Here is a 26,650-nt window from a genome sequence, read left to right as displayed (position 1 = left end):
TCTTCTGCCAAAGCAGTGCAGAGAGTCAAGAAGATATAAATAATAACGCCGATTGAGAATCGAGCTGTTTTCACTCCACTCCCAGAACATGCAGAGAGAGGGTTGCCAAGCCTGGGTGTGGCTCTGTCCCTGGGACAGTTAGCTGGGACTCTGCTGAAACTTTTGTCCTTGTCTCTCATGTCAAGTCTCTTTGATTCTCTTAGATTCATAGTTTTATTCTCTGGGTTTCAGAAAGCCATGTCAGTCTTGCTAATTCTGAAGGAAAACTTTCTTTTTTTTCTGGAAGACTCCTCTGTTGCCTGGTTCACAGTGAACTAGGGAAGATAAGGGAGAACTTTTCATATTCTTGTGCCTATACCTCTCCAGAAGAGAAAGGAGAGTCATTTGTGGTAATTATTATTCAAGCCTTTTTTGCCTCAACAAATATTTCTGTGTAGTGTCTGTGCAGGGCAGGGGGGCTGGATGCTGGGGTAAATGAGATCCTCAGAGAGTTGGTCCTCAGAGAGTTCCATTGCAAGTGGGGGAAATAAATTTTTATTTAAATAATAACCCGGTATGAGAAATACTGTAATAATGGCAGGAAGATTCTTTGCAGCCAATATGGGAGAGGCAGGTTTCTGCCAAGGGGAGTCCAGGAAGGTTCCACAGAGGAGTGACATCTGCTGCCATCTGCCTGGACACTGAAAGTTGAAGATGACTTCATCGGCAAAGGGAAGGACCACAGTGAAAGGTCCCAAGTCGAAATCGCCAAGACTGTTAGGAAGGGAGATGAGGGGTACTCCAACACTTTCCCAGGCCTGAGAAGTGTCCCCTGGTCACAGGAGGCCCTGTGCACTTTGCCGGGTAGCTGTCACCAAGTACCATAACTGGATCATATGAATCCAAGGGTGTCAGCTGTCCTGAGGGCGGGCAGACAAATAATCACTGAGCCCTTGAACAACTGCAATGTCTCTGTGTGATGTGAGTAGAGGGGTCTGGTTCTATCTGACATGGAACAGGCAGGCTGCCCTGAAGAGTTACTCTGTGGAGAGATTCCTGGCCGAGAATCAGACTGAGATCTGCTGATCCTGGGAAGACAGCATAGGGAGGGCAACAGCTCCTGTCTGAGATTAGGACATGGATTCCACCCCAGCTGTACCCTAGACCTACTTGGGGACCTCAGGCAAATCCACAAGCCTGAGATCAATTTCCTTATTAATCTGATAAGGCCCTGACTATGTGCCAAGAACTTAGTGCTTTACACGGTCACACAACAACCCTAAAAGACAAGTGTCATTATTATGTTCATTCTGCAGGTAGGGAAACTGAGGCCCAAAGAGTAGCATCATGGCCCATGATATCATTCCATACTGCTTCTCATTAGTAAAATGGTGGCTATAATCCCTGCTTGGCTCCACACCCCAGGGACTTTTGGTAATGAACAGAAGAATGTGTATGAAGGCGCTTTTCAAAACTATTCAAGATTCTATAAATGTAAGGTGACTTTATAGTATCTATTACAGTCCCCTGTAATCATTTCAGCAAAACCCCATTGCATTAGGTGTTCTATTTTAAGATGTACATAATGCTACTTTTGAAAGATTGTCAACTGAACTTGAGGATGACTTTGAATATTCCCTTCCAGGAGATTTCCTGGGCGTGGGTGTTCCTTTAAAATAGAAACAATCCAGAAGAGGTTAGCTGCCTGGAAGATGAAAGATGAAGACCTAATGTGAACACAAGTTTAAAATAACCAGCTATTTGCTTGGGAGGAGTTGGGAGGAGACTTTTATGATGGATGGTTGCAGAAGAAGCAGAACTATTTATTTTTCTGTGCATACCTTATGCCCAGGCCACTTTGGCTCTGGACAGAGAGTGCTGGACTGAACTGGAGCCTGATGGGGAAACCAGGAGTGTGAATTAGGGTTGGATAACTTAGAATACACCAGGAGTGGCTCAGAGTCCTTCCTGGGAGGAACTCACTGAGACCCTAGGCAGATAACCAGGAAATGGGCAGCTGGAGAGTCTGCTCTATTTGAAGGTCAGAGAAGAACACACCATTGACATGAGTGGTGGTGGGCTTGAAAGCATTCATTCAGCCAACTGGTGATGTCCATGGTCATATCCATTTGTGAAATACTCCAATGGCACCCTAGTGCCTTTTGAATGATGTACTTTGTCTTCAAATGCCAGGCGCACAGATAGGGGGAGAGAGGGAGGAAATATTTTTGACATTTATATGGTCTATTGGTCCACACCCCGCCTCCCCACATCCCGCTACACCAAAAGTTTGCTGAAATCAAGAACTATGTGTTCTTAATCTTTACCCTTTCCAGTACTTAATGTATCTGCCTGTGGCAGATGTTTAGCACCATCTCATACACAAATTGATACATGACATGACAACTGAATGAAGGAATTAAGGGTACCATTTTGGGTCCCGATAGTTAAAGGTTGGATTAGGAACCCCATACAAAATTTGCCTTGGCTGGAGGATGATTTAGAAGAACACTGGGGTCCTTCTCCAATTACATGTGGAGGAAGAGGAGGATTCACCTTCCTCTTTGGGAAGGATGTCCCTGTCTCTGGCCCTAGGGGATGGAAAAAAAAGCGAATAGACCGAAAGGATTACTGAGTTCACCTCCCTGTTGATTAGGAAAACAGCTTTCATCTGTCAGGTTGATTTTGAGCATCTGTTTCACAGACAGTTCTCATATCACATTTGTACAATGTGGTTTGAACTCATACCCAGTTAAGTCCCAGTGCTGGCACCTGGCAATCTTCCCAACATGGTGATCACATGGAATCATGGCAGGGAGTGGGACAATCCAGGAGTACAGTCCTCATGCCACCCTCCAGGCTATGTGACCTGAGGCAAGTAGCTGGACTACTTCTCTGACCTCACATCCCCATCTGTAATGTAAGGATGGCAGTGTCTTTCCTGCCCACCTTACAGAGCCATAGGCATCCATCAGTTAATGTATGGAAATAGAAAAATGTGATGCAGCTGGGAGCCGGTGCAGTCATCTGGGTGCATCATCAGCTCTTTATAGCGTTTTCCATTCTCTCCTGTTTCTGGACTCCTGCCCAGGATGCCTTTAAATATATCAGTTGTTGATAAGGTGGCCCAGAAATTACATCCTGCACATTCCCTTTCATGATCTTCACAATGGCTCAGTACATTTGAAATTCTTTTTCATCTCTATAATAACTTTCGTGAGATATTTGTTCATTATTCATATTGCTTTAAGTTTCTTCTTTTTCCCTTGATCAGGCTTCATGTGTCTTTTCAAAAAGTCACCTTTCAGATGTGTTGGCTGGATCTCTTCTTTTCTATGTCGTTAATTTTGTCTTTCATATCTCTTTCCTTCTACTGACATGGGGTTTATTATGTTATTCTTTTTCTAACCTCTTGAATGTTTTCTAACAAATACATTTAAGGCTGTATATTTCCCTGTAAAAATGTATGTCTTTAGCTGTATCCCATAGTTTACTTTTTAAAACTTACTTTCTTGTTGCTTTCTAATTTTATTGCGTTGTTATCAGATCACGTGGTTTGTAGAACGTCAACACTCGGAACCATGGTGAGATTTCCCTGTAGACTGCTGTGGGGTCATTTTTAAAAGTAACCAATGTGATAGAAAAAAACCTATATTCTCATTTTAGTAACTTAAGTATACAGTTGACCCGTGGACAGTGTAGGGGTTAGGGATGTCAACTGCCCCACATGGTCAAAAATCCACATGTAACTTTTAACTTCCCCCAAAATGTAACTATTAATGACCTACTATTTACCAAGAAGCTTTACCAATATCATAAACAGTTGATTAACACATATTTTAAAATAAGCTACAGGAAAGAAAACGTTATTAAGAAAATCATAAGGAAGAGAAAATACATTTATAATACTGTACTAGATTGTGCTGAAAAAAAAATCCACGGATAAGTGGACCCTCACAGTTCAAATCTGTGTTGTTCAGGCGTTGACTGTATGTTTGAATTGTTGCTCTGTGATATGTTCACTGTATGATCTTAGCGAACTTATGTATTCTCTCTTGCCTCAGTTTCATCACCTTTAAAATGGGATGATACTGCCCATCTCATAGTTGAGGGCCTGGCAACATGTAGCACCATGTAAATGTTAGCACTGATTAGTATTTCTTTTTTAGCTATTATGTTTGGGTTACTAACTTTGTTGTTCAAATATTCTATATCCTAGCTCATTTTGTCTACTTAATATATCAATTTCTGAGAGGTGGTTATTAGATTCTCCCATTACAGTTACAAATTTGCCCATTTCTCCATACAGTTCTGAACATTTTGCCTTATGTTTTCAGGTTTGATTGTTAGATGCCTACAGGTTCATTATTAGAGAGTTTTAGTGAACAATTCTTTTTACCAGGATAGATACCATGTTGAATTTAGCCAGTTCATGTTTATCATGCTTACTGATACCATTAAGATTATTTCTGTCAATTTATTTTGTGCTTTCTATTTGTCAACATTTCCTGATAACCCTCAGTTTTCCTTTAGAAACTTGGACTAATTACCTTTATCATTATTTATGTACTTATATTGTAGTATTATACTATTCTGATTTATTGTTGCTATTCCACATTTACTGCGTAATTTTCCTTGGATTATATCGAACATGTATTTATAACAGGTGTCTCAAAAAGCTGTTTTGCTTAGACTGTGATATTAGCTCCTGGCCTTTGTAGGAATTAGATATCCAAGATCCTTTTAATGCCCCAGATGCCTCATAGTGAGAGGCGAAGGTGGGTCTTTTAGCTTACAGTCCACATGGAGGTTGTAAGCTGGTCAATGACGACATTTTTGAAAGTGCACAGCCAGGAACTAAACTCACCGGGCCCTGCAACTAATGGCATGTCAGCCAGCTGGAATTTAGTATCCCGTTACACACAATAAAGAAAAAAGATTCAGGCAAAGGAAAATGGCCATGCAGAATGTTCTCAGTTATTGGCTGTGGGATTTATAACATTTTAAAAACTGTATATGGGATTACTTTTACCTTCTAGGATGGGAGACAGAGAACACTCCTATAACTAACGCAAAGCAGAAAAACTATTTTCTGTTTTATTTATTGCCGTGTCTCTGGAATAGTGTTCGTCACCTAGTAAATGACCCATAAATATTTGTGAGCAATTTACAGTAGCAAAAAAGAAAAAAAATTTTATGGGAACTTCAAGAGCAGAGGGTATAATTGCAGCAAAAGAGATTGTGAAGGCTTCATGGAGGAAGTGGCTGTTGAGTGGGGCTTTGGAAGGATAAGCATGATCTAGAGATTAAAGAAACAGGGTACTAGAAGTGATAGAAAATATGGGATTCATTTTAGGAAACAACGTGGCATGACTGTGGGAGACATTCTATATTCCACTGTTGCATCTGCGCCCGGTGTTGGGCTTAAAGAGGGCCTACAGCAGGGCGGGCAGTCAGAAGGACAGAAGGACAGATGTGGAATGGGGAAGACCAAGGACGAATACAGCCCAGGAGGCTGAGCTGAAATGGTATCAGTTTCTGAGGCCGATGAGCCTCCAGCTCTGATGATTTTGGTGACCTGTAGGAGAATCCGGCATCCTTCATCATAGGGCTAAACATGCCCTGGGCCCAGGGTGTGAGAAGCCTATGGAGGGTCTGGTGAGAGGTAGAGGAGCCGAGAGCCCCAAGCAGCCCAGGCCAACCAGCCGAGCCAGCAGATCAGCGACAATGTGCACCTACATCAAGCATCCAAGCATGAAAAGAAGCAGGCTGCTCCTTCACGCCCGTATTCCAGGTCTTAAGCAAAGTCACATGGCCCAGAATTATGCAGGGAAGGAAAACCTGGAAAAGGTAGTTTTGGCTTAGCTAAGGACCCAGACAGGGTTTTGAAAGTTTGGGTGTGGGAGGCAGAGGGAACTCTTACTCTCCAATGGGCCACCACCTCTGGGCACCCCTGAACACACCCACCCAGGTAGAGATGGGCAGGGGTTCCCTGAGGGCCACTTCTACCCTGATTCTCTAGAAATGAAGGGTCCAGGATCGCATGGTATCTGCTATGTTTAGAGGAAACACAAATGATTCAAACAGAACTTGGAACTTAAGAATCATAAAGGCACAAAGGGCCCCTGAGTAGCGCTGGAAAACACCCGAACTCTGGGCCATGGGATGTAGTGGGAGTGTGGGGCAGGTGTGGAAGAAAATGGCCCTCCTGCTATCCTCTAGTGGCCCGTGATTTGTTTCGGTTTATTCATATAGTGTGTACTGAATGTTCTCCATGTGCCACACACTGTTCCAGGAACCAAGGAAAGGAGCGTGAACAGAGCAGAGTCCCTGCCGCCCTGGAGCTTACCTTCCAGAAAGGGAAACCGAAGAAAAAAGTAGACAAGTAATTAACATGAGGCCATGATTTGCACTTTGAGGAAGTTATAGAGCAAGGTGGGAGACAGAAAGGGAGAGGGGGTGGTATTTTAGAGAAGGTGATCAGAGAACAATAATCTTGGGAAATATTAATTTGAGTATTCATTCTATTTCAAGGACTTTACATTTATTGGTTTATTTAATCCTCATGACAACCTAAATAGTTTTTCTATTTAGTATTAGATATTAGATAGTATTACTATCATTAGTAATACAGAGAACTGGGATTTAAACATAGGTATCTGGTACCAGAGCCCAGAATTTAAACCAGGGAAAGTCTCTCTGTTGTGGTGAGTGAAGTGAAGGAGCAAGGCATGCCAATATCTTAGGAAAGAGCATTGTGGGTGGTGGAACAGTCTGTGCAAATGCCCTGAGGCAAGTGCATGCTTGTTGTTTAGGGAGGATGAGACCAAGAGTTCAGATTGGGACATGTTGCAGTTTGAGAAGCTTGTTAAGCATCATAGCGATATCTAGGATATCTCTTGGAGATAAGCATCCAAGAGATATCTGGAGGACAATTGGGTATCCGAGTCCAGACTTCAGGGGAAAGCTTGGAAATAGATTAAATTTCTTTGTCATCAGTATTCTTGGAACTAGATGAGATTCTGGGGAGTGAGAGAGAGAAGTCCAAGGACTAAGGTGTGGAGCAGAAGAGCAGGTGGCTTGAGCAGAAGAGACTAAGAAGGAGCAGCTGGCAAGGGAGGAGGACAGAGGGCCGCATGCAGAAGGGAGTGACCAGATATTTCCAGTTCTGCAGGGACTGGAAATGGCCCAAGGAGTGGCCATTGAGTTCGGCAGCACAGAGGTCATCACTGGCCTTGACATTGGTGACTTTTAAACACTTTTTTAATGTTTATTTATTTTTGAGAGAGAAAGAGAGACAGAGCATGAGTGGGGGAGGGGCAGAGAGAGAGGGAGACACAGAATCCGAAGCAGGCTCCAGGCTCCAAGCTGTCAGCACGGAGCCTGACGCGGGGCTTGAACCCACGGGCCTTGAGATCATGACTTGAGCCAAAGTCGAACACTTAACCGACTGAGCCACCCAGGCGCCCTGACATTAGCGACCTTTGATAGACATTGCAGTACCTGGAAATACAACCAAAGCAATTTCATGTCAGGTTGAGAGGGAATGGGAGCCCCAGGCCCCATCCTCCAGCCTCTGTTCTGCCCCTTGCAAACCCTGAGGGTCCCAGGGACATGTCCCAGGGTCTCTGGAGCACAAGCTGAAAACCACAGATGTAAGCAACCTGTTTGTTTCACAGCGGATGAAGCTTTTGTCCAGAAAAGGGAGAAGGAGGCTGGCTCAAGGCCATACAAGTAGTTAGCGGAACCCCAGGTTACAATTTATCATTATTTAATGAGATTTGCCCATAAAGAAATCTGTTCCTAGCTTGTCTTATAATAGTGTGTTCCATAGACAGTGGTTACTATGACAAATAGAAAAATCAAAATAAAAAAGTCTTTTTCACCTTTTATCTCTTTGGAAAGGGGAGAATGCTAACACGAACAAATTAGATTCACAGAAAAGTCTGAGGCCTCAGTGATCATTCCTGGTTTCCACATTCTCCTCCTACCACACCTTGTGTCTCAACATGTACGGTCATTCAGAGAGTCCCATGTTCTCCGATCCTATGTAATGAGATGTCACAGGCTGCCACCTTAAAACAGGTATCATGATAATAGCAGTTGTTCACACTGATCAGTAAGCTTTGCTGGCAGTGTTCTCTGATCCCCACAGCAGCCCCAGGGTCAGACCGCCTGATTGTATGTCCCATTTCTGCCACTCACTGATGGTGGGACCCTGGACAGGTTACTGATTGTCTCTGAGCTTCAGTTTCATCAGCTATGTGAAATGCTTGGTCAGCTGAAAGACAGGACAAGGGGACAAGGGCTGCTGCTAAACCAGGCACTGTGCTGGGCACTGAATCAAACCAGGCTGTGCACCGATCGTGGATCACTGGGGGCCCTTTCTCCTCCACTCTCTGGTTTGATAAGCCACAGGCTGAATCAGGGAAGTGTACTTAGTCTCATCTTGCAACTGTTTTTGCCTTAGGATCCATGCTCGAAGCTGAATAAACCTCAGACCCCACCCAAAGGAGAAGAGTACCAGGACAAGTTAGCAGCTGAAGAAGGAACCAGCAGTGATGAAGAGGAAAGGTACAGGAGGCCATACAGGCTTGCAAGTGCTCCAATGAATGAGAACTCAGATTTGGAAGGACTCATTCATTCATCCATCCATTCATTCATTCCTCAAGTATTTATCACTGCCCTTTACATCATGTCCTCAGTGCAGCTTTGGATTTTACACAATTTATCTTATTTAATTGTTATACCAACCTGGAGAGTCCATTTATATATTAAGAACCTGAGACTCAGAGAGGTTAGTAAGCCTGTCTAAAACTCAGACCTGGACTAGCCTCAAACCTCTATTCCTTATTCTTCCAAGTTTTTTTAAACTAGGGGAGATATGGGGACTCTGTCACCGATGGGAAACCCCCATCTCTATCACCTATATTAGTCAGCTTTAGCTGCTGTAACAAACATCCCCAAAATATCAGTGATTTTTAACTCATAGGTCAACTATGTATAATCTTGGCTCCTGGCTGAGGGTCCCATGTTATTACCTGCCCCAAACCTTGGGTAGAGTTCAAGTCTCATCCACATGCTTTATCATTCTGGGACCGAGACTGAAATATTAGCCCCTATTTACGGCATGTTGTTGTCATGGTAAAGGGAAGAATCTCAAAACAGCTGATGAAAATATGTAGTGGCTTTTAAAGCCCACACTCAGAACTGCATTCTCTCATTTCTATTCGTATTCCACTGGCCAAAGCAAGTCACATGACCCAAACTATCACTGGACAGAGAATATGCTGTCCACATGCCTTATAGTCAGCTCTGGCTGCTATAACAAAACTCCACAGATCGGGTGGCCTAAACAACAGAAATTTGTCTCTCATAGTTCTGGAGGCTGGGAAGTCCAAGGTCAAGGTGCTGGTCCTGGAGAACTCTGCTCTGGCTTGCAGGTGGCCATTTTCTTTCTGTGTCCTCACATGGTGAGCAAGGTTGAGGAAGGGGGGTTAGAGGAGAGAGAGGGTGGGAGAGGAGAGGTCTCTCTCATGTCCTTTGTTTTAAGGGCATTAATCTCACCACGACCAACTCCACCCTCATGACCTAATCACCTTCCAAAACCCCCATCTCCTGACACCATCACATTGGGCAATAGACCCTCTGTCCCCTTCTCTCTCTGCCCCTCCCCCCTCACGTTCTCTCTCTCTCTCTCTCTCTCTCTCTCTCTCTCTCTCTCTCTCTCTCTCAAAAATAAATACTTAAAAAAGGATTAACCTGGGGCGCCTGGGTGGCTCATTTGGTTGAGCGTCTGACTTCGGCTCAGGTCATGATCTCACAGTTTGTGGGTTCAAGCCCCGCGTCAGGCTCTGTGCTGACTGCCTGCTCAGAGCCTGGAGCCTGCTTCAGATTCTGTGTCTCCTTCCCTCTCTGCCCCTCCCCTGCTCACGCTTTGTTTCACTCTGTTTCTCAAAAATAAATAAAATGTAAAAAAATAAAAAATTTAAAAAAATTTAAAAAGGATTAACCTATCTAATTATTATGTAAATACTATTTTTGAAGTACCTCACTTGAAAGATGAGGAAAATAGAGGAAAGGGAGGTAACTTAACAGGGAGGTTATTGTCTCCCAAGGTAAACAGTAGGATTGGATGAGTGTCTCTGACTTCAGAATCACGGTTTTAGCCACATCTCACTTTAGGGCAGCTAAATTGAGTGTGTGTAAAACCAAGAGCCACAGGCCTTCCACCTCTCCAGGGTCACTTGATCCACTAATAGTAATAAGAACTGAAACTTCCACTTCCAGCCATGGGCTTCCAGTCTGATACTAGTTACTCTTTCTGGAAACAGCTATAAAACTGGAGAAAACAGGGGCCCCTGGCTGGCTCAGTCGGTTGGGCATCTGACTTCAGCTCAGGTCATGATCTCACGGCTCAAGGGTTCAAGCCCTGCGTCGGGCTCTGTGCTGACAGCTCAGAGCCTGGAGTCTGCTTTGAATTCTGTGTCTCCCTCTCTCTCTGTCCTTCCCCTGCTCAGGCTCTGTCTCTCGCTCTCAAAAATAAATAAACGTTAGAAAAAAATTTTTTTTAACTGGAGAAAACATGAATGCATGCTTGAGTAATGGGACAACATGCAAGGAAGGTTTGTCTTCTTGAGAAGGGAACTGTAGGTCCAAGCCCACGACCACCCCCTCTTGCCCCTGCTCTTCTGCCTGTGTGGAGATGCCAGCTGCGGCGGGGGGAGGTGAAGTCAAGCTGAGCTGAGAAGGCAGACAGCAGGGCTCAGGGCAGCTAAGGTGGCTGGAATTTATAAGGCAGGGTATCAGAGGAGATGGTCCTGTGGGGGGCAGGAAGGGCAGAGATCTGTTAGGACTTTCCACAGGTCCTCGGCCAAGGGCTTCAGAGAACATCTACAAGATGAGACCCCCACGGGGCCCAGATGTGTGCCTGCTGCCGTGGCACTGAGAAAATGCGAATACTGGAGGCGGTGCTGAGCTGGGAGGTGGTTCTGTCCCAAGCACTACGGGCCTTCGGTGGAGACGTCGTGGAGGTCATACTTTGGGGGTATGAAGGCTGTGAAGAAGAGACAGTTATAATCAGGGAACCAATAGGGAACTCAGCCGAGCAATGAAAACCTTGAAACAAAAGGAAATTCTGAAGCTGTAAAGTATAGTGTTCAAAATGAAAATCTCACGGGTGTGTATAATAGCAAATTGGAGACCAGGAAGAAAAGTTAATCACTTAAAGACAGATGAATAGAGGGGCGCCTGGGTGGCGCAGTCGGTTAAGCGTCTGACTTCAGCCAGGTCACAATCTCGCAGTCCACGAGTTCGAGCCCCGCGTCGGGCTCTGGGCTGACGGCTCAGAGCCTGGAGCCTGCTTCCGATTCTGTGTCTCCCTCTCTCTCTGCCCCTCCCCCGTTCATGCTCTGTCTCTCTCTGTCCCAAAAATAAATAAAAAACGTTGAAAAAAAAAAAATTTAAAGACAGATGAATAGAAACTACCTTATCCAGAGAATGAAGAAGAAGAAGGAAAAAAAAAAAACATTTTAAGGAAGAGATCCTCAGTGACCTGTGGGACAAAATCAGATGGTCTAACATGCATGTAGTTGGGGCCCAGGAGGAAGAAGAGAAAGAAAATGGATCAGGAAAAAATATTTTAAAAAATAGTGGCTGAATATTCTCTCAGAGTGATGAGGAATGTCAACTTACATATTCAGGGAGCACAGCAAACGGCCAGCAGGCTGAATCCAAAGACAGTGTCACAGATACATCCCAGAAATCCCTAGATACATCACAGAAAAGCTGCCAAAACAAATATACCCCCCAAAATCTTAAAAGTAGCCAGCCTTTGAAAAGACATTACAAATATAGGGGACACTTAAATGCTCATGAGTACTAATGACAACAAACTTCTCTTTGGCCTTCCAGCCTTATTCTCTTTCTGCATTCCAAAAAAATCACTTGAACACTATCATTAAAGTACTAAAAGGAAAAATAAAAACAAAAACAACCTGTCAACTCCAAATTCTAAATCCAGTGAAAATATCCTTCAAAAATGAGAGTGAAACAAAAACATATTCGGGCACACAAAAGCTAAGAGAATTTTTCACCACCCAACTTTCAGTATGATAAATGCTAATGGAATTTATTTAAGCCAAAAGGAAGTGACTGGATTTAAACTTGGATCTAGAGGCAAAAATGAAGAACAACAGAAATGGTGAACATTTAGGTAAAAGTCTATTGTTTTACTTTCTTTCCATTTCTTTAAAACACATCTAACTGCTTAAGAAGGAGCATGATGATAATGATATTACCATTTTACTGGGGGATTCATAATGTATGTTACTGACAATATATGACTACATTAGCACAAAGGACAGGGATAGGCTTTTTTTTTTCATTTTTTTGTTTGCTCTCACTTCTTTTTTAATAGCAGTATAGTTGACAGGCATGTTACATTAGCACAACACAGTTATCCCAAAACTCTATGCATTATGCTATGCTTTCCACAAGTGTAGCTACCATCTGTCACCATGCAACACTGTTACAATACCATTGACTGTGTCCCCTGGGCTGTGCCTTTCAACCCCATGACTTCTTCATTCCACAACTGGAAGCCTGAGTCTCCCTCTGCCCTTCACCTGTTTGCCCAATCTCCCCACCTCCTCCCCTCTGGAAACCATCAGCTTGTTCTCTGTATTTATGGGTCTGTTTTCTGCTTTTTAAAAAATTTGTTTGTTCATTTGCTTTGTTTTTTAGATTCCACATATAAATGAAATAATTTGGTATTTGTTGTTCTTTGTCTGACTTATTTCACTTAGCATAATACACTCTAGGTCGTTCCACATTGTCACGCATGGCAAGATCTCATTCCTTTTTATGGCTGAGTGATATTCCATTATATATGTATATAATGTACCATAATATACATACACATATTATCTTTATATACATACATATCCATCCATCCCATATTTTCTTTATCCATTCATCTATGGATGGACTCTTGGGCTGCTAGGATTAATGGAATTATATTGTTGTAAGGGACTTATGTGTTACATCAAGAGGTACCTTTTTTTTTTTTTTTAATGTTTTCATTTACTTTTTTGAGACAGAGAGAGACAGAGTATGAGCAGGGGAGGGGCAGAGAGAGAGGGAGACACAGAATCCGAAGCAGGCCCTAGGCTCTGAGCTGTCAGCACAGAGCCTGATGCAGGGCTCAAACTCACGGACTGCGAGATCATGACCTGAGCCAAAGTCAGCCACTTAACCGACTGAGCCACCCAGGTGCCCCAAGAGGTACCTTATTAACTCTAATAGATTGTGATAAGTTAAGGATACAAATTGTAATCCATAGAGCAGCATTAAACATTAATACAAAGAAGAACTAAAACAATTCAATAAAAGAACTAAAATGGAATACTGAAAAATATTTGCCAGGTAGGAAGACAGAAAGGAAGAAGAGAAGAAAAACAGTTTAAAAAAAAAAAAAAGATTGGGCAAATAGAAAGCAAATGGCAAGACATAGATTTAAGCCCAACCATTTGAATAATTACAATGTACATGAACGAAACATAGCATCTAAAAGAAAGAGATTGTCAGGAAAACAAGGCAAGATGTTGCTATGCACTGTCTACAAGACAGACATTTAAATACACATGAAGACACTCACGAGCAAAATTGTATCCCCCGCAAAACTTCTATGTTGAGGCCCTAACCCCGCGGACTTTATAATGTGACATATTTAGAGCCAGGGCCTTTCAAGAGGTAATTAAGTTACAATAGGGTTGTAAGGGCCTTCCTACTCCAACATGACTGGCGTCCTTATGAGAACAGACCAGCACACACACAACAGAGACGGAGGAGCCACCACATAAGAACCCAGCGAGAAGGGAAGCCTCGGGAAAACCAAATACGGCACCTTGATCTTGGACTTCTGGCCTCCAGGATTGTGAGAAAATAAATTTCTGTTTTTAAGCCGCCCGTCCTGTGGTATTTTGTTATCGCAGCCCTTGCAAACTGATAGAGGCACAGAGAGGTCTGAAGGGAAAAAAATGAACTATACCATGCAAACAGCAGAAGGAAGCTAACGTGGCTACATTCGTATCAAAGTAAGTTTCAGAACAAGGAATGTTGTCAGGGCTGAAAGGAGGTATGTCCTAATGCTAAAGGGGTCAATTCATCAGGAAGACATAACAATCCTAAATGTGTTTGACCTTATAACAGAGCTTCAAAAATAATGAAGCAAATAGTGAAAGAACTAAAGGGAAAAATCCACAGTCGTAATTGGAGATTCATGTCCTAAAAAATATCGCTGCCTACCCCAAATTGCACAGATGTTCTGATTATGCTTTATAGTTTTATATTGTATATTTAGAGTTAATTTTTGTGAAGGAAGGGTCAAAGTTTATTATTTTCATATGTTTGTCCAGTTCCAACACCATTTGTTGAAAAAATTTTTCCTATCCCCACTGAATTGCCTCAGCACTTTTTTTTAAGTTGATTTATTTATTTTGAGAGAGAGAGGGAGTGTGTGTGCGTGCATGCATGGAGGATGGGCAGAGAGAGAAGGAGAGAGAGAATCCCAAGCAGGTGCTGCACGGGCAGCACAGAGCCCGACTCAGGGCTTGATCCCACGGACTGTGAGATCATGACTGAGCGAAATCAAGAGCTGGATGCCCGATCTACTGAGCCACCCAGGTGCCCCAAATTGCCTCAGCACTTTTAGCAAAAATGAATCTAACCTCTTTGCATGCGTCTGTTTCCGACACTGCGTTATTTTTCATTGATCTATTTGTCTATCTGTGCATTGATATCATACAGTCTGTATTATTTTAGCTTCATAATGTCTTGGAATCAGTGTAGCCTGCCTCTTCCAACTTTGCTCTTTAAGATTCTTTTTTCTTTTTCTAGGTCCTTCACCATTCCTCATCAGTAGTCAAAATAGCCTATTTATTTCTACAAATAAGGCTGTTAGGATTGTATTCTGGACTGAACTAAATCTATAGTACAGGGGCACCTGGGTAGCTCAGTGGGTTAAGCGCCCAACTCCGGCTCAGGTCATGATCTTGCGGTTTGTAGGTTCAAGCTCCGCATCAGGCTCTGTGTCAGCTGAGAGCCTGGAATCTGCTTCGGATTCTGTGTCTCCCTCTTCTCTCTGTCCTTCCCCCATTTGTGTGCTTGCTCTCTCTCTCTCTGTCCTCTCAAAAAATGAATAAACATTAAAGGAAGAAAAAATTGGGGCACCTGGGTGGCTCAGTCGGTTAAGCGGCCGACTTCAGCTCAGGTCATGATCTCGCGGTCCGCAAGTTCGAGCCCCGCATCGGGCTCTGTGCTGACAGCTCAGAGCCTGGAGCCTGTTTCGGATTCTGTGTCTCCCTCTCTCTGACCCTCCCCCGTTCATGCTCTGTCTCTCTCTGTCTCAAAAATAAATAAATGTTAAAAAAAAAAATTTAAAGGAAGAAAAAAAATTTAAAAAATAAAAAAATAACTCAGTAGTTCACTTTAGAGTAGACTAACATCTTAACAACATGGAGTATTTCAATCACTATCATTCTGTCTGTAAATAAAGACATTTTTACTCTTCTTTTCCTCACCTGTAGCTCTTTTTCTTACTTTATAGGACTGGCCAGGACAATGTCAAGTAGTGAGAGCAGAATTTTTGCCTTGTTTCCAATCTTAGGAGGAAAGTGTTCAACATTTCACCATTAAGTATGTTTGCTGTAGTTTATCATAGATTATCTTTTTCAGGTTGAAGAACTTCCCTTCATTAGCCGTATCCCCCCAAATAAAGATGTGTCCTTTTTAAATTATCATTGAATTTGAAATAGGCAATTATTTTTTAGGACATGAAAACACTAATCATCCAAGAAAAAATTGATGAATTGGTCTTCATCAAAATTAAAATTTCTGCTCACTAGAAAAGTACTGTTAAGAAAATAAATATACAAGCTCAGAGAAGTTATCCAGTCTGTATCCAGAGTATATAATGACTTCCTATAAATCAATAATAGCAAAGATAAATATATTTGTAAGTGGATAAAATGCTTGAACAGACACTTCCATTAAAAAATTACAAGAAACAGGGACACCTGAGTGGCTCAGTTGGTTAAGCATCCAACTTTGGCTCAGGTCATGATCTCATGGTTCATGAGTTCAAGCCCCGAATCAGGTTCTGTGCTGACAGCTCAGAGCCTGGAGCCTGCTTCAGATTCTGTGTCTCCCTCTGCCCTTTGGCCACTGGCACTCTGTCTCTTGCATTGTCCCAAAAATAAACAAACATTAAAAAAATTTTTTTTTAATTACAAGAAACAGACACGTCCAAAAAAAAGTTCCATAAGCACATGACTATGTATTTCACATCAGAGTCATCAGGGAAATGCAACTTAAAGTTACAGTGAGATACCATTTCACACCCACCAGAAAGACTAAAATGAAAAGGACCGAAGACCCAGAACATCGGCAATGATGTAGAGCAACTGAAGCTCTCGTACGTTGCTGGTGGGAGCGAAACATGGTGCAGCCACCCCAGAAAACCATTCGATGGTTTTGTAAAAAGTTAGTCATACATCTACCAGCAATTCCCATCCTAGGTCTTGAAGCAAACGAAATGGAAACACAGATCCACGAAAATACTTGTACAGGAATATCTCTAGCAGCCTTATTCACAATAGCCCAGAAATGTAAATGACTCAACATGTCTATCAGTAGGAAGATGGGTGAACAAATTGCGGCATATTCACATAATGAAACACTACTCATCCACGCAAGTGTGCCCCACTGATAGGCTCAACAATGTGGGTGAATCCTGGAGACACCGTGTTGAGGAAAAGAACCAGACAGAAGAACGCATACCATATGATTCCATGTGTATGATGCTGAAGATTAGGAAAACGTATTCTGTAGTGATGGAAGTCAAAACACTGGCTACCTGTGAGTGGACATTGGCAAGAAGAGGGTGCAAGGGGAGCTTTGGAGTAATGAAAGTGTCCTATATTTGGATTGGAATGTTGGTTTTATAGTTGTATATATTTGTCAAAACTCATTGAATTGTAGACTTAAGATCTGTGAGTTTCACTATATGTAAATTTTATCTCGATAAGTCATTTCAGGGCACCTGGGTGGCTCAGTCGGCTGAGCGTCCGACTTCGGCTCAGGTCATGATCTCATAGTTTGTGGGTTCGAGCCCCACGTTGGGCTCTGTGCTGACAGCTTGGAGCCTGGAGCTTGTTTCAGATTCTGTCTCCCCCTCTCTCTCTCTGCCCCTCCCCTGCTTCAGATTCTGTGTCTCCCTCTCTCTCTGCCCCTCCCCCACTTGTGCTCTGTCTCTCAAAAATAAATAAATGTAAAAAAAAAAAGTTTTAATAAATCATTTCAAAAATAATAGCTGAGCCCTGGGAGGAAGTCCAGTGTCCTCCTCAGGAGTCGTCAAGGTGAGCTAACCTGGTCCACATATCCAACGTGGTCACGTGGCTTCTCACTCTTGCTGGAGGCCTCTTCCCTGCTGATCCCCTTCTGACGGTCTCCTAATCCTTGGTTTGTTTCATACCCAGAGCTCAGACCCAGGAGGCTTCTGTTTGTTTCTCCTTCAAGGTAGTTATCCTCAAAAGCTTGAAGGATTACCTAAAAGAAACAGAATGCAGAGAAAGAAACCTCTCTTTGCTAAGTGTTTGGTTAATTCTTTATATAATTCTTACTATGTGCCTGACATGGTTTTAAGTTTTTAAAAGATATTTACTCTATTAATCCTTACAACATTTCATGTGAATGTTACCATTACTAACCCCACATTACAGATGAGGAAATTTAGGCCCAGATAGTTTAAAGGCCTCACCCAACATCACATAACTGGTCCATAGTAGGACTGAATTTGACTCTGGGGAATCTGGTTCCAGTTCATGCTCTGAACCACATTGCTGTGCTGCTCTTGGCTTCCTGTCTTCCCTTTCGGGGGTCCCTGCTGACTATCTATTCCTTTACCCCCCAGCTTGTGCCCATGTTGCTGGGCCTCCCTGCCTCTGCCAAGCCAGAGTTCCCCCTTCTCAATGCCTTTCTTCCCAGATAAGGGCCCTCCCCTCTTAACCTCTGGTCCTCTGGCCTAATGTCCTTGCTGGAAGGAGAAAATTCCACCTACATCCTAGCAATCTCTGCAGAGATGCCCACGGCATGGCATTCTTTCACACTGCTACACAGGATAAATACTTAAAATCCCAGTTCGCAGTCAGTTATATTTGAATTTCTCTGCTGGTTTAAAAGTTCAGCATTAAGTAAAGGAAGGTCTGCTCCAAAGACCTCCTTGAACATCTCTCCTGGAACAAGAAACTCCTGCAGCTCTAACCCAGCATCTTCTTGTTCGTGCTGTATATGTAAAGGCCTCTTTGCAATCCTCCTATGTATTCCTGGGACCGTCAATAAATGGTATGAGCATGCTTTGAAAAGTGTAAAGTGCTGTATTCAAGTAAAACATTATTATTTCTTTTTTTTTTCATCTTCAGGAAGAGTTGTGAAATTAGGCCATAGAGACCTCTTTTTTGGAGCTCCCAAGGGCCCCATAAGTAACTCATAACTGAGAATTGTGATAACACTTAGAATTGTGTGTCAGGTTACTTTTTAAAGCCAAGGAAAATGTTTCTCACCCCACTCACTGCCGTGGCAGGTCCCCTCTCCCAGCCCGAGGTGGTCACGTCATTCTCCACCCAGGACTTTGTGTGATTTGAGCCTCTCTCTCTTCAAAGGATCAAAGTGCCCCTCAAGGAAGGAGATGGCCTGCAACCTCCACTGAGCTCTTTGCTGGAGGAGAAGGCACCCGACATCCAGCGTCTGCAGGAGGAGTGGCAAAGCCAGAAGGCCAGATTGCAAGCCCAGGTAGGACAGCCATGGGGGGGTGTGCCCTCACTCTGAAGGAGACCCTGCCTCCTTCTCATCCCTACAGACAGCCTTGGAAATACATGCAAGGACTGATTCATGGGGAGGGCATTCCGGGTCAGGGCAAGGTGGGATTCTTGGCTTCATTCATTCATTCATTTATTCATTCATTCAACACATCCTGTGGCTCATGAGTACCTGCCATGAGCCAGGAACCCTTCTAGATGCTTGGGATACATCAGTGAACAAGTTAAACAAAAGTCCTGCATTACAGCGTTTATATTACAGTAGAGGAAGTGGGTGCAGACTGTAAATACTAGACATACGAATTAAGTAAAGCTCATGGTGTATTAGAGGATGATAGGGTTTCAGGAAAAAGGAAAAGCAGAACACGATAAGAAGGATTGAGAGGCTATCTGGTGGTGGGCGGGAGGGGGGGTGTAATACTAAATGGGATTGTCAGAGAAGACTTCAGCGGTCCCCTCTTTGGTTTCTCTTGGATAGTTTACATCCCAACCCCCCTGTCCCTCTCACCTGGCATCTGTGACTCTAGCCAGGAAGCCCCGCGGAGACTGGCCATCCCCAGGTGTTTCAAGGTTACAGGTGCCCTCCTCAGAGTTCCCACAGATAAAGGAGGCTCAGCTGGTTTGAGATGCTCGGAACACTTATTTTTTTAAAAGTATCCCAGGAAGGGGGAGGGAGGGGAGCTAGCCTGAGGGCAGGATGCCCTGTCGGGCAGGTCTCCCAGATGCAGCAGGCTCTGGAGCAGTGCGCCAGCAGCTACCGGGAGGACCTGCAGGAGCTCAAGCAACTCTCCGACCACGAAAGGGAGAAGCTGCAGCACGAGCTCCAGGAGACCGTTCAGCAGAACCAGGCCATGAAAGCCCAGCTCGAGGCCTCCCACCAGCGAGCCTTGCGCATGCTTGAGAAGGCCAAAAATCAAGAACTCAAGGTAAGGGTGATAGTTATGAAATCCACTATTTACTGAGCGCTCGCTATGCAAGCACCTGCTATGCACTACATGGGGTGCCTTTCTTTTTGTACATTATCTCCAATCCCCACATGAATCCTACAAGGTCACTGTTCTCATGATCCCTTTTTTCAGATGAGGAAAAAGGTTCAGAGAGATTTATTAACTTACTTAGGGTCACACGACTCGTAAGCGGCCAAGGAAGGATTCACACATGGGTTCTGTTGTGCTTCTTGTGCTGCTTCTCCTTATTCTCGTGTGATCTTGATAACATGAGAACTACTTTCTTTATGACTTGGGCAATGTCATGTGTGATGCATGCTGGGAGAGGCAGGCTTGGCCCAGAGGTAAAAACAGAGAGGACAGCTTGGAAAGTTGGGATGAGGTGGTCAGGCTCATGACAATGTGTTATCCAGCAGGAGCACTTTTCATCGATCTCCTACCTCCTGCTCTCTCAGGAGCTGAGTCTCCTACTATGTCACCTTGGTCTTTCTTGGTCATGGCAGTCTGCATGCACTGACGAATGACTTTTTTATATGATCAGATCTACTAAGTGTAGCTCCTTGAGGCAGGAGCCATCTGTATTTGTTCATCACTGATTCTTCACCTACTTCACAATAGTTGTTTAGTAAAGTGCCTCACTGAATTAAAGTCTCAAGTGTTTTTTTTTTTAAGTTTATTTATTTATTTTGAGAGACAGAGAGAAAGCATGGTTCGTGGAGGGGTGGACAGAAAGAATCCCAAGGAGGCTGTGCCCTGACAGTGCAGAGCCCAACACGGGCCTCAAACCCACCAACCATGAGTTCATGACCTGAGCCAAAGGAAACGCCTGGATAAACTAAGCCAGAGAGACTCTGAATTAGGAAATACCAGTCACAGAGGCTAGGGTGAGGCTTGGGTCTGAGAACAGGTGTAGGTGAGAATCTGTATACTGAGCCATTAGATAGACTGCTGCCACCTCTGTCCTGTCCCCAGAAGTGCATTCTGCTGCTCAGCTCCAGAAGGCAAGTAACTAGAACTTAGACCCCCTAAGTAGGAGACTGGAGAACCTTCTCTGGAGAAATTAAACCATCCTGGAGAAAAGACCTGTAGATTCTCACATTTGTGGGCTTCTAGTAAAATTGCTGGTTGGCCATCTGGTCAACCTCCAGAGGGTGCCCGCCACCCAATGGGACCCTCTTCCAAGTAGCCTTCAGTGCTCCATCTTAAATATGAAAGGACAGCTAAACTTTTTATGGAAGCCACTAACATGGAAGTTGGAATCCAAGATTATGGAGGGAGAAAGAAAAGATGCAGAGGGGCACCTGGGTGGCTCAGTCAGTTAAGCCTCTGACTTCAGCTCAGGTCATGATCTCACAGTCTGTGAGTTCGAGCCCCGTGTCGGGCTCTGTGCTGACAGCTCAGAGCCTGGAACCCACTTCAGATTCTGTGTCTCCCCCACTCTGTGCCCCTCCCCTGCTCATGCTCTGTCTCTCTCTATCCCAAAAATAAATAAAAACATTAAATAAAAAAAAATTAAAAAAAAAGATGCAGAAGAAATGGTTAATGCAGTCAGAAGAAAAAGAGGAAAAAAAGCTTCTGAGGATTGATCTCCTCAGAATTAAAAGATGATCTTGCATCCGTGAAACAAGAACAACACGCTATTTGTAAAGGAGGGGCAATTAGAGTAAGGAAGAGCTCTTTATATTATATATATAATGTCAGAATTTCTAAAAATCCAGAAACGATTTGAAATGTAAAAAATGAAGAAACTTTCTGGAAAGCAAAGATGGAAAGAACATGAAATGGATGATGGAGGAGAAGGAACAAGAAATGGAGAGACTAGATGTCAGCTGGGACCCTGATATCTAACAAATGGGAGTTCCAGAAAGAGATAATGGAGGGGAGAGTATTTTCAAAGAAACAATGAAATCCTTAGACCTATATGAGAAGGACCCCTACCGAGGTTCTTCTTGAAATTTCAGGACACCAGGGAAACAGAAGCAATTCCAAAGCTTCTAATGCGGAAAAGCGATACCAGGCACAAAGTACTTGAATCAGAACGTCATCAGATATCTCCACAGCCAACACAAGAAGCTAGAAGCCAACGGGCGATTTTGAGAAATTTAATTAAAACTATTCATAAGTGTGAGAATTGATTACAAATATTTACTGGGATATGAAGTATTAGGAAATTTACCTCCTGTTATCAATTTATTGCCTCTCAGCTCCCAATTCATTCTTCAGTGCTTGTCCTGAAATAATGACCAGATTCTTGAAGCATTGCTCCTTTGCAGAGGGCTCAATGTTAAGCTTTGTCAGTAGAGGGCGCTGGAGGCACCTTGTAGGAGGAAAGAGGCTTCTCTTCCTGGTTCTTGCAGCTGTGTTTTTGCTTTGTTTCTGGCTTCATTTGCACAGTTGAACAGTGATGTGGCTGTGTGAGGACATCAGGTGTTACTCTGCCCCTGTAACCTCGCAGTGACTCCACAACCATGGCCAGTGACTACCTTCCTGTGGCCTCCCCTTGTGGACACAACACACTCCAGCCCTCACGCGTACACACCCTGACTCTCCCTGGGATCCTGCCAATGTCCACTGTTGCCTACAGCCCAGAGATCGTTCTGTGCCAGCCTCCTGAGAAAAATACTGTCTGCTCTGGCCCTCATGCCTTCATGGTGCCCCCATGTCCTCTGAGCATCACCAACTGTGGCTCATCTGTGCCATGGAGGGTTGTTCCTGCTTGACCAACTCTGGCCTGGGCAGCCCAGTGATCTTCTCCCCCAGTGAGCTGCCAGCGTGCCTTCTCCAACAAGGTCTGGACCCAAACTGGGGAAGGACTCCCGCCGTCCAAGTTATCCTTGTCTTGGGTGCTCTCTCTCAGCCTCAGGACACCTGGAGTTCTCTTTGCATCTCTAGAGTTACTCCCCTGTCATAGCGCAATAGTTCTTTATATTGAGCTTCTCCAACTTAAAATACCGTGTGGTTTCTGTCTCCTGTTGGACCCAGACTGGTATACCTTCCATGTACTTTTTCTTAGGAAGTTCCTTGAAGAGTGGCCCACAAAAAAAAAGGGAGCAAACCAAGGACGAGGGAATAAGAGAGATCTAGGATAGAGGAATCCAGTGTAGGAGAAGGAAAAGGGAGGAGCTCAGCTATGCTGCTGGCTGAGCCACAACCCAGTGTGGGCTGGAGCAAGAGGACGGAGGTCCCGGGAGAAGGGCTCTGGGGGAAAATAGAACTGACGGGTTCTCTGATCAACTTGGCCATGTGGAAAGTCGTATTGGCAGTGTTTACACACACACACACACGTGGGTTTTTGGAATTTTTTTTCATGTTTATTATTTATTTTGAGAGAATGTGAGGCAGGGAAGGGCAGAGAGAGAGAGAGAGAGAGAGAGAGTCCCAAGAAGGCTCCATGCTGTCAGTGCAGAGCCCGACACGGGGTTCCTCTCATGAACCGCAAGACCATGACCTGAGCTGAAATCAAGAGTCGGATGCTCAGCCGATTGAGACACCAAGAGCCCCCCAACACACACACACACACACACACACACACACACACACACACACACAAATGTTTTACAAAGCTTTTAGATGTTATAGGAAGTTTTAGCCAAATATTCAAAGAAAGCTAAGCAACATTTTTTAAGCTTAGCAAAGAAAGCTAAGCAAGTTATTTTAATACAAGGAAAAAGAAAAAGTTGTGCAGGTAGGCTTTAATCATAATAGTTTATTTCACTTGGGAATGAACTGTATTTACTCATAATAATAAAGGTATTGAATTTATGTCACTATAATGAAAAAGTAATTTAATGAAATATGAGGAATGGAAGGGGGAGAGTGTATGAGACCTGAAATCCTCATCTACCCTAATGGGAAGATAATTCCTAATGTCTAAAACAACTAAGATGAAGCAGAATGGAGATTCTAGCCTGGTGATGGTAGTAAATCCCAGAAGAAGCAATGAGAAGAGTTGTCATTGGCGGCCTCCAGAGAACAGAGGGCGGAGAGGAAAAGGAGGGTTCCAAGGTGCTGGTTTTCCTTACTTTTAATACTATTTAGCCCTTTATACTATGTGTATTCATTGCCCTGATAAAAATACAAAATAAGCTTTAACAAAAAAAAGAAAAATGAAACAATGCATGTGGACTACTTGGCACTTGGTAGGTGTTCAAAAAATGTGAGTTCTCTTTCTTCTTTTACAAGAGCTCAGGTTGATGAGATCCTAGATTGTTAGTGGTGGGTAATTCTGGCCTTTGTGTTTTCCTGAACTTTACCCATTCAGGCTGCAGACCTTGACCCTTGATTTCAGGCAGAGGAAGCTGGGAGGCGTGACCCACCGGTGGGGAGGAGAAGTTCCAGGGGCTTTGGTTGATTGGAAGAAGGAACATGTGAGGTCTGGCCTCAGGAGAGGGGGATATCCTGCAGTTCTTAGCTCCAGTCCCTGGAGACCCTGCAGGCTCACGGGGTCCTTGTTGCTGGCTCAAATCTGATGATTCCAAAATGACACCAAGGAAATCAAGTTCCAGTTCTAATTAGAAATAGCAGATAGAGGGGCGCCTGGGTGGCTCAGTTGATTGTCAGACTTCAGCTCATGATCTTGCAGTTTGTGAGTTCAAGCCCCGCATCGGGCTGTCAGCACAGAGCTTGCTTTGGATCCTCTGCACGCCCCCCCCCACTCTCTCTGCCCCTCCCCCACTTGCATGTTCTCTCCCTCTTTCTCTGTCTCAAAAATAAATAAACATTAAAAAAAAAAAAGAATGAAATAGCAGATACACAGTCATTCCTGGGACAGGATAGTGATGAAGGGTGGGATGCATGTGTTCAAATCCTGGGTCTACCACTTATGAAGTGTGGGCTCAGGCAGTCACTCAGCTTCTTTGTGCCTCAGTTTGCTCATTTATCAAATAATAGCTAATAGGACCATTGAGAGCATCAAAAGAGATAATACATGTCAAGTACTTAGAACCATATGTGGCTAAGAGCTTGTCTTTGTCCATTCAGGCTGCTGTAACGGAATACCATGGACTGAGTGGCTTGTAAACAACAGAAATTTATTTCCCAGAGTTCTGGAGGCTGGAAGTGCAAGACCAAGCACCTACTGGTTTAGTGTCTATTGAGAGCTCACTTTCTAGTTCACAGACACCTGTCTTGCTGTCACCTCACATGGGAGTAGGGGCAGGGAGCTTTTTAGGACGTCCTTTACAGGTGCACTGATTTATGACGGCTTCACCATCGTTGACGTAATCACCCCCACAAGCTCCACCCCTAATACCATCATTTTGGGGATCAGGTTTCAACATATGAATTTGGGGGATGGGAGGTATAAACATCCTGTCTGTAGCAGAGCTCAAGTTTTTGAAGATCCCCTGTCACTGCTCACTCATGATTCTGCAGTTACTTATTGAGCAGTGACCACAAACTACCACGGAGCTGAGCTCCAGAGATTCCAAGATGATAACACACTCCTGTCTTTATGGAGCTCACCTCTAGGGGGAAAGGCAACCACTCAAACAGGCTGCTGCAATTCAGTGAGTTGGGAGCTATGAGGCAGTTGCCCAAGGTATTTGGGGAGCACAGGGAAAGGAGACTTTACCCAGGATGGGGCACGGAAAGAATGATATTGTGATTTATAACAAGAAATATTATTTAGTCTTAGTCTCATTTCTGACACAGAGCTCCTAAAACTCTTGGAACTTCCTAAGTGATGAGAGCAGCTAAGGTGTCTTTTGTTATGTTAAGGAGGTGGCTTCTGGACCCCACCTGAGGGTTGGGGAGCTTGTGGCCAGGGGAACCAACCTTAGGATTGGAGGGTTGGAACTTTCAGTCCCACCCCTGACCTCTGGGGAGAGGCTGGAGATCCAATCAATCAAATGGCCAATGATTTAATTAATCATGTCTATGTGATGAACCCTCTTAGAAACCCAAAAGGAGGAGGCTCAGAGAGCTTGCAGGTGGGTGAACACATCCAAGTACCAAAAAGGTGACACACCCCAGTTCCCTGGGAACAAAAGCTCCTGTGCTTGGGACCGTCCCAGACCTCTTCCTGCATATCTCTTCATCTGGCTGTTGATTCATATCCTTTAATATCCTTTGCAATAAATCGATAATCTAGTAAGTAAATGGGTTTCCTGAGTTCTGTGAGCCACTTTAACAAGTTAATCGAATTCAGGGAGGGGGTCATGGGAACCTCTGACTTATAGCTAGTTGGTCAGAAGCACAGGTAACAACCTAGTCTTGCAATAGTTACCTGAAAGGAGGGCGGTCTTGTGGGACTGAGCTCTCACCCCGTGGGACATGCTGCTGTCTCCGGGTAGATAGTGTCAGGACTGAGTTGAATTGTGGGACACTTGGGCTTCGATCATTGCTTGTTGGGGTAGGGAACCCACACCCCCCACCACCCACATACATTGTAATTGGTGTCAGAACCTTTGTAGAGAGACAGGGTGAAAATGGGCCTTTGGGGTGGCTCTAAACCGACCACAGCAAAAGCAGAGCAAACTTCCCATAGGTTTACTGGAGCAACTCACCAGGGATGAGGGTCCAGTTTTGATAAAAACCCTGGGTGCTAAACTTTGCTTAGTCCTCACTGCTAAGGGCTACTGCCCCCAGGCACCGAGGGCCTGGGTCACAGACTGAGAGACTTTGGCACTGTCTTGGGGCAAGCCTTAGCTCATACTTCTCGGTTCCCATTTCCCTTGGGATAAAAATGCCACCAGTTGGAGTTCTCTGAGCCTTGCAGCAAGTGCAGGAGGAGGAAATATCAGAGTCTGAAAAGCAGGAGACTCTTCTTTCTTATTAAATAAACTCAGCACCGTTTGAGTTTCCCATGGGAGGAGTAAAACCGGTCCCGTTTCTAGGAAGCCAAAGGCA

At 44.1% G+C, this 26,650-nt stretch overlaps 1 protein-coding gene across 1 annotated transcript in view; it reads left to right on the top strand.

Moving 5' to 3' along the window:
* The window catches only part of FAM184B (family with sequence similarity 184 member B), a 151,446-nt gene that overhangs the window by 109,081 nt on the left and 15,715 nt on the right, over nt 1–26,650 (top strand). Inside the window, exons 8-10 of the mRNA XM_078446244.2 lie at nt 8,450–8,553; nt 18,699–18,828; nt 19,568–19,780. Coding sequence (XP_078302370.2) covers nt 8,450–8,553; nt 18,699–18,828; nt 19,568–19,780 — 447 coding nt within the window. The remainder of the gene's footprint in view (nt 1–8,449; nt 8,554–18,698; nt 18,829–19,567; nt 19,781–26,650) is intronic.

Source organism: Panthera onca, chromosome B1 (assembly GCF_046562875.1).
Source record: "Panthera onca isolate mPanOnc1 chromosome B1, mPanOnc1 haplotype 2, whole genome shotgun sequence".
Lineage (NCBI taxonomy): Eukaryota > Metazoa > Chordata > Mammalia > Carnivora > Felidae > Panthera > Panthera onca.
The sequence above is the reverse complement of the archived record's forward strand: the minus strand, read 5'-3'. Positions and strand labels throughout refer to the sequence as shown.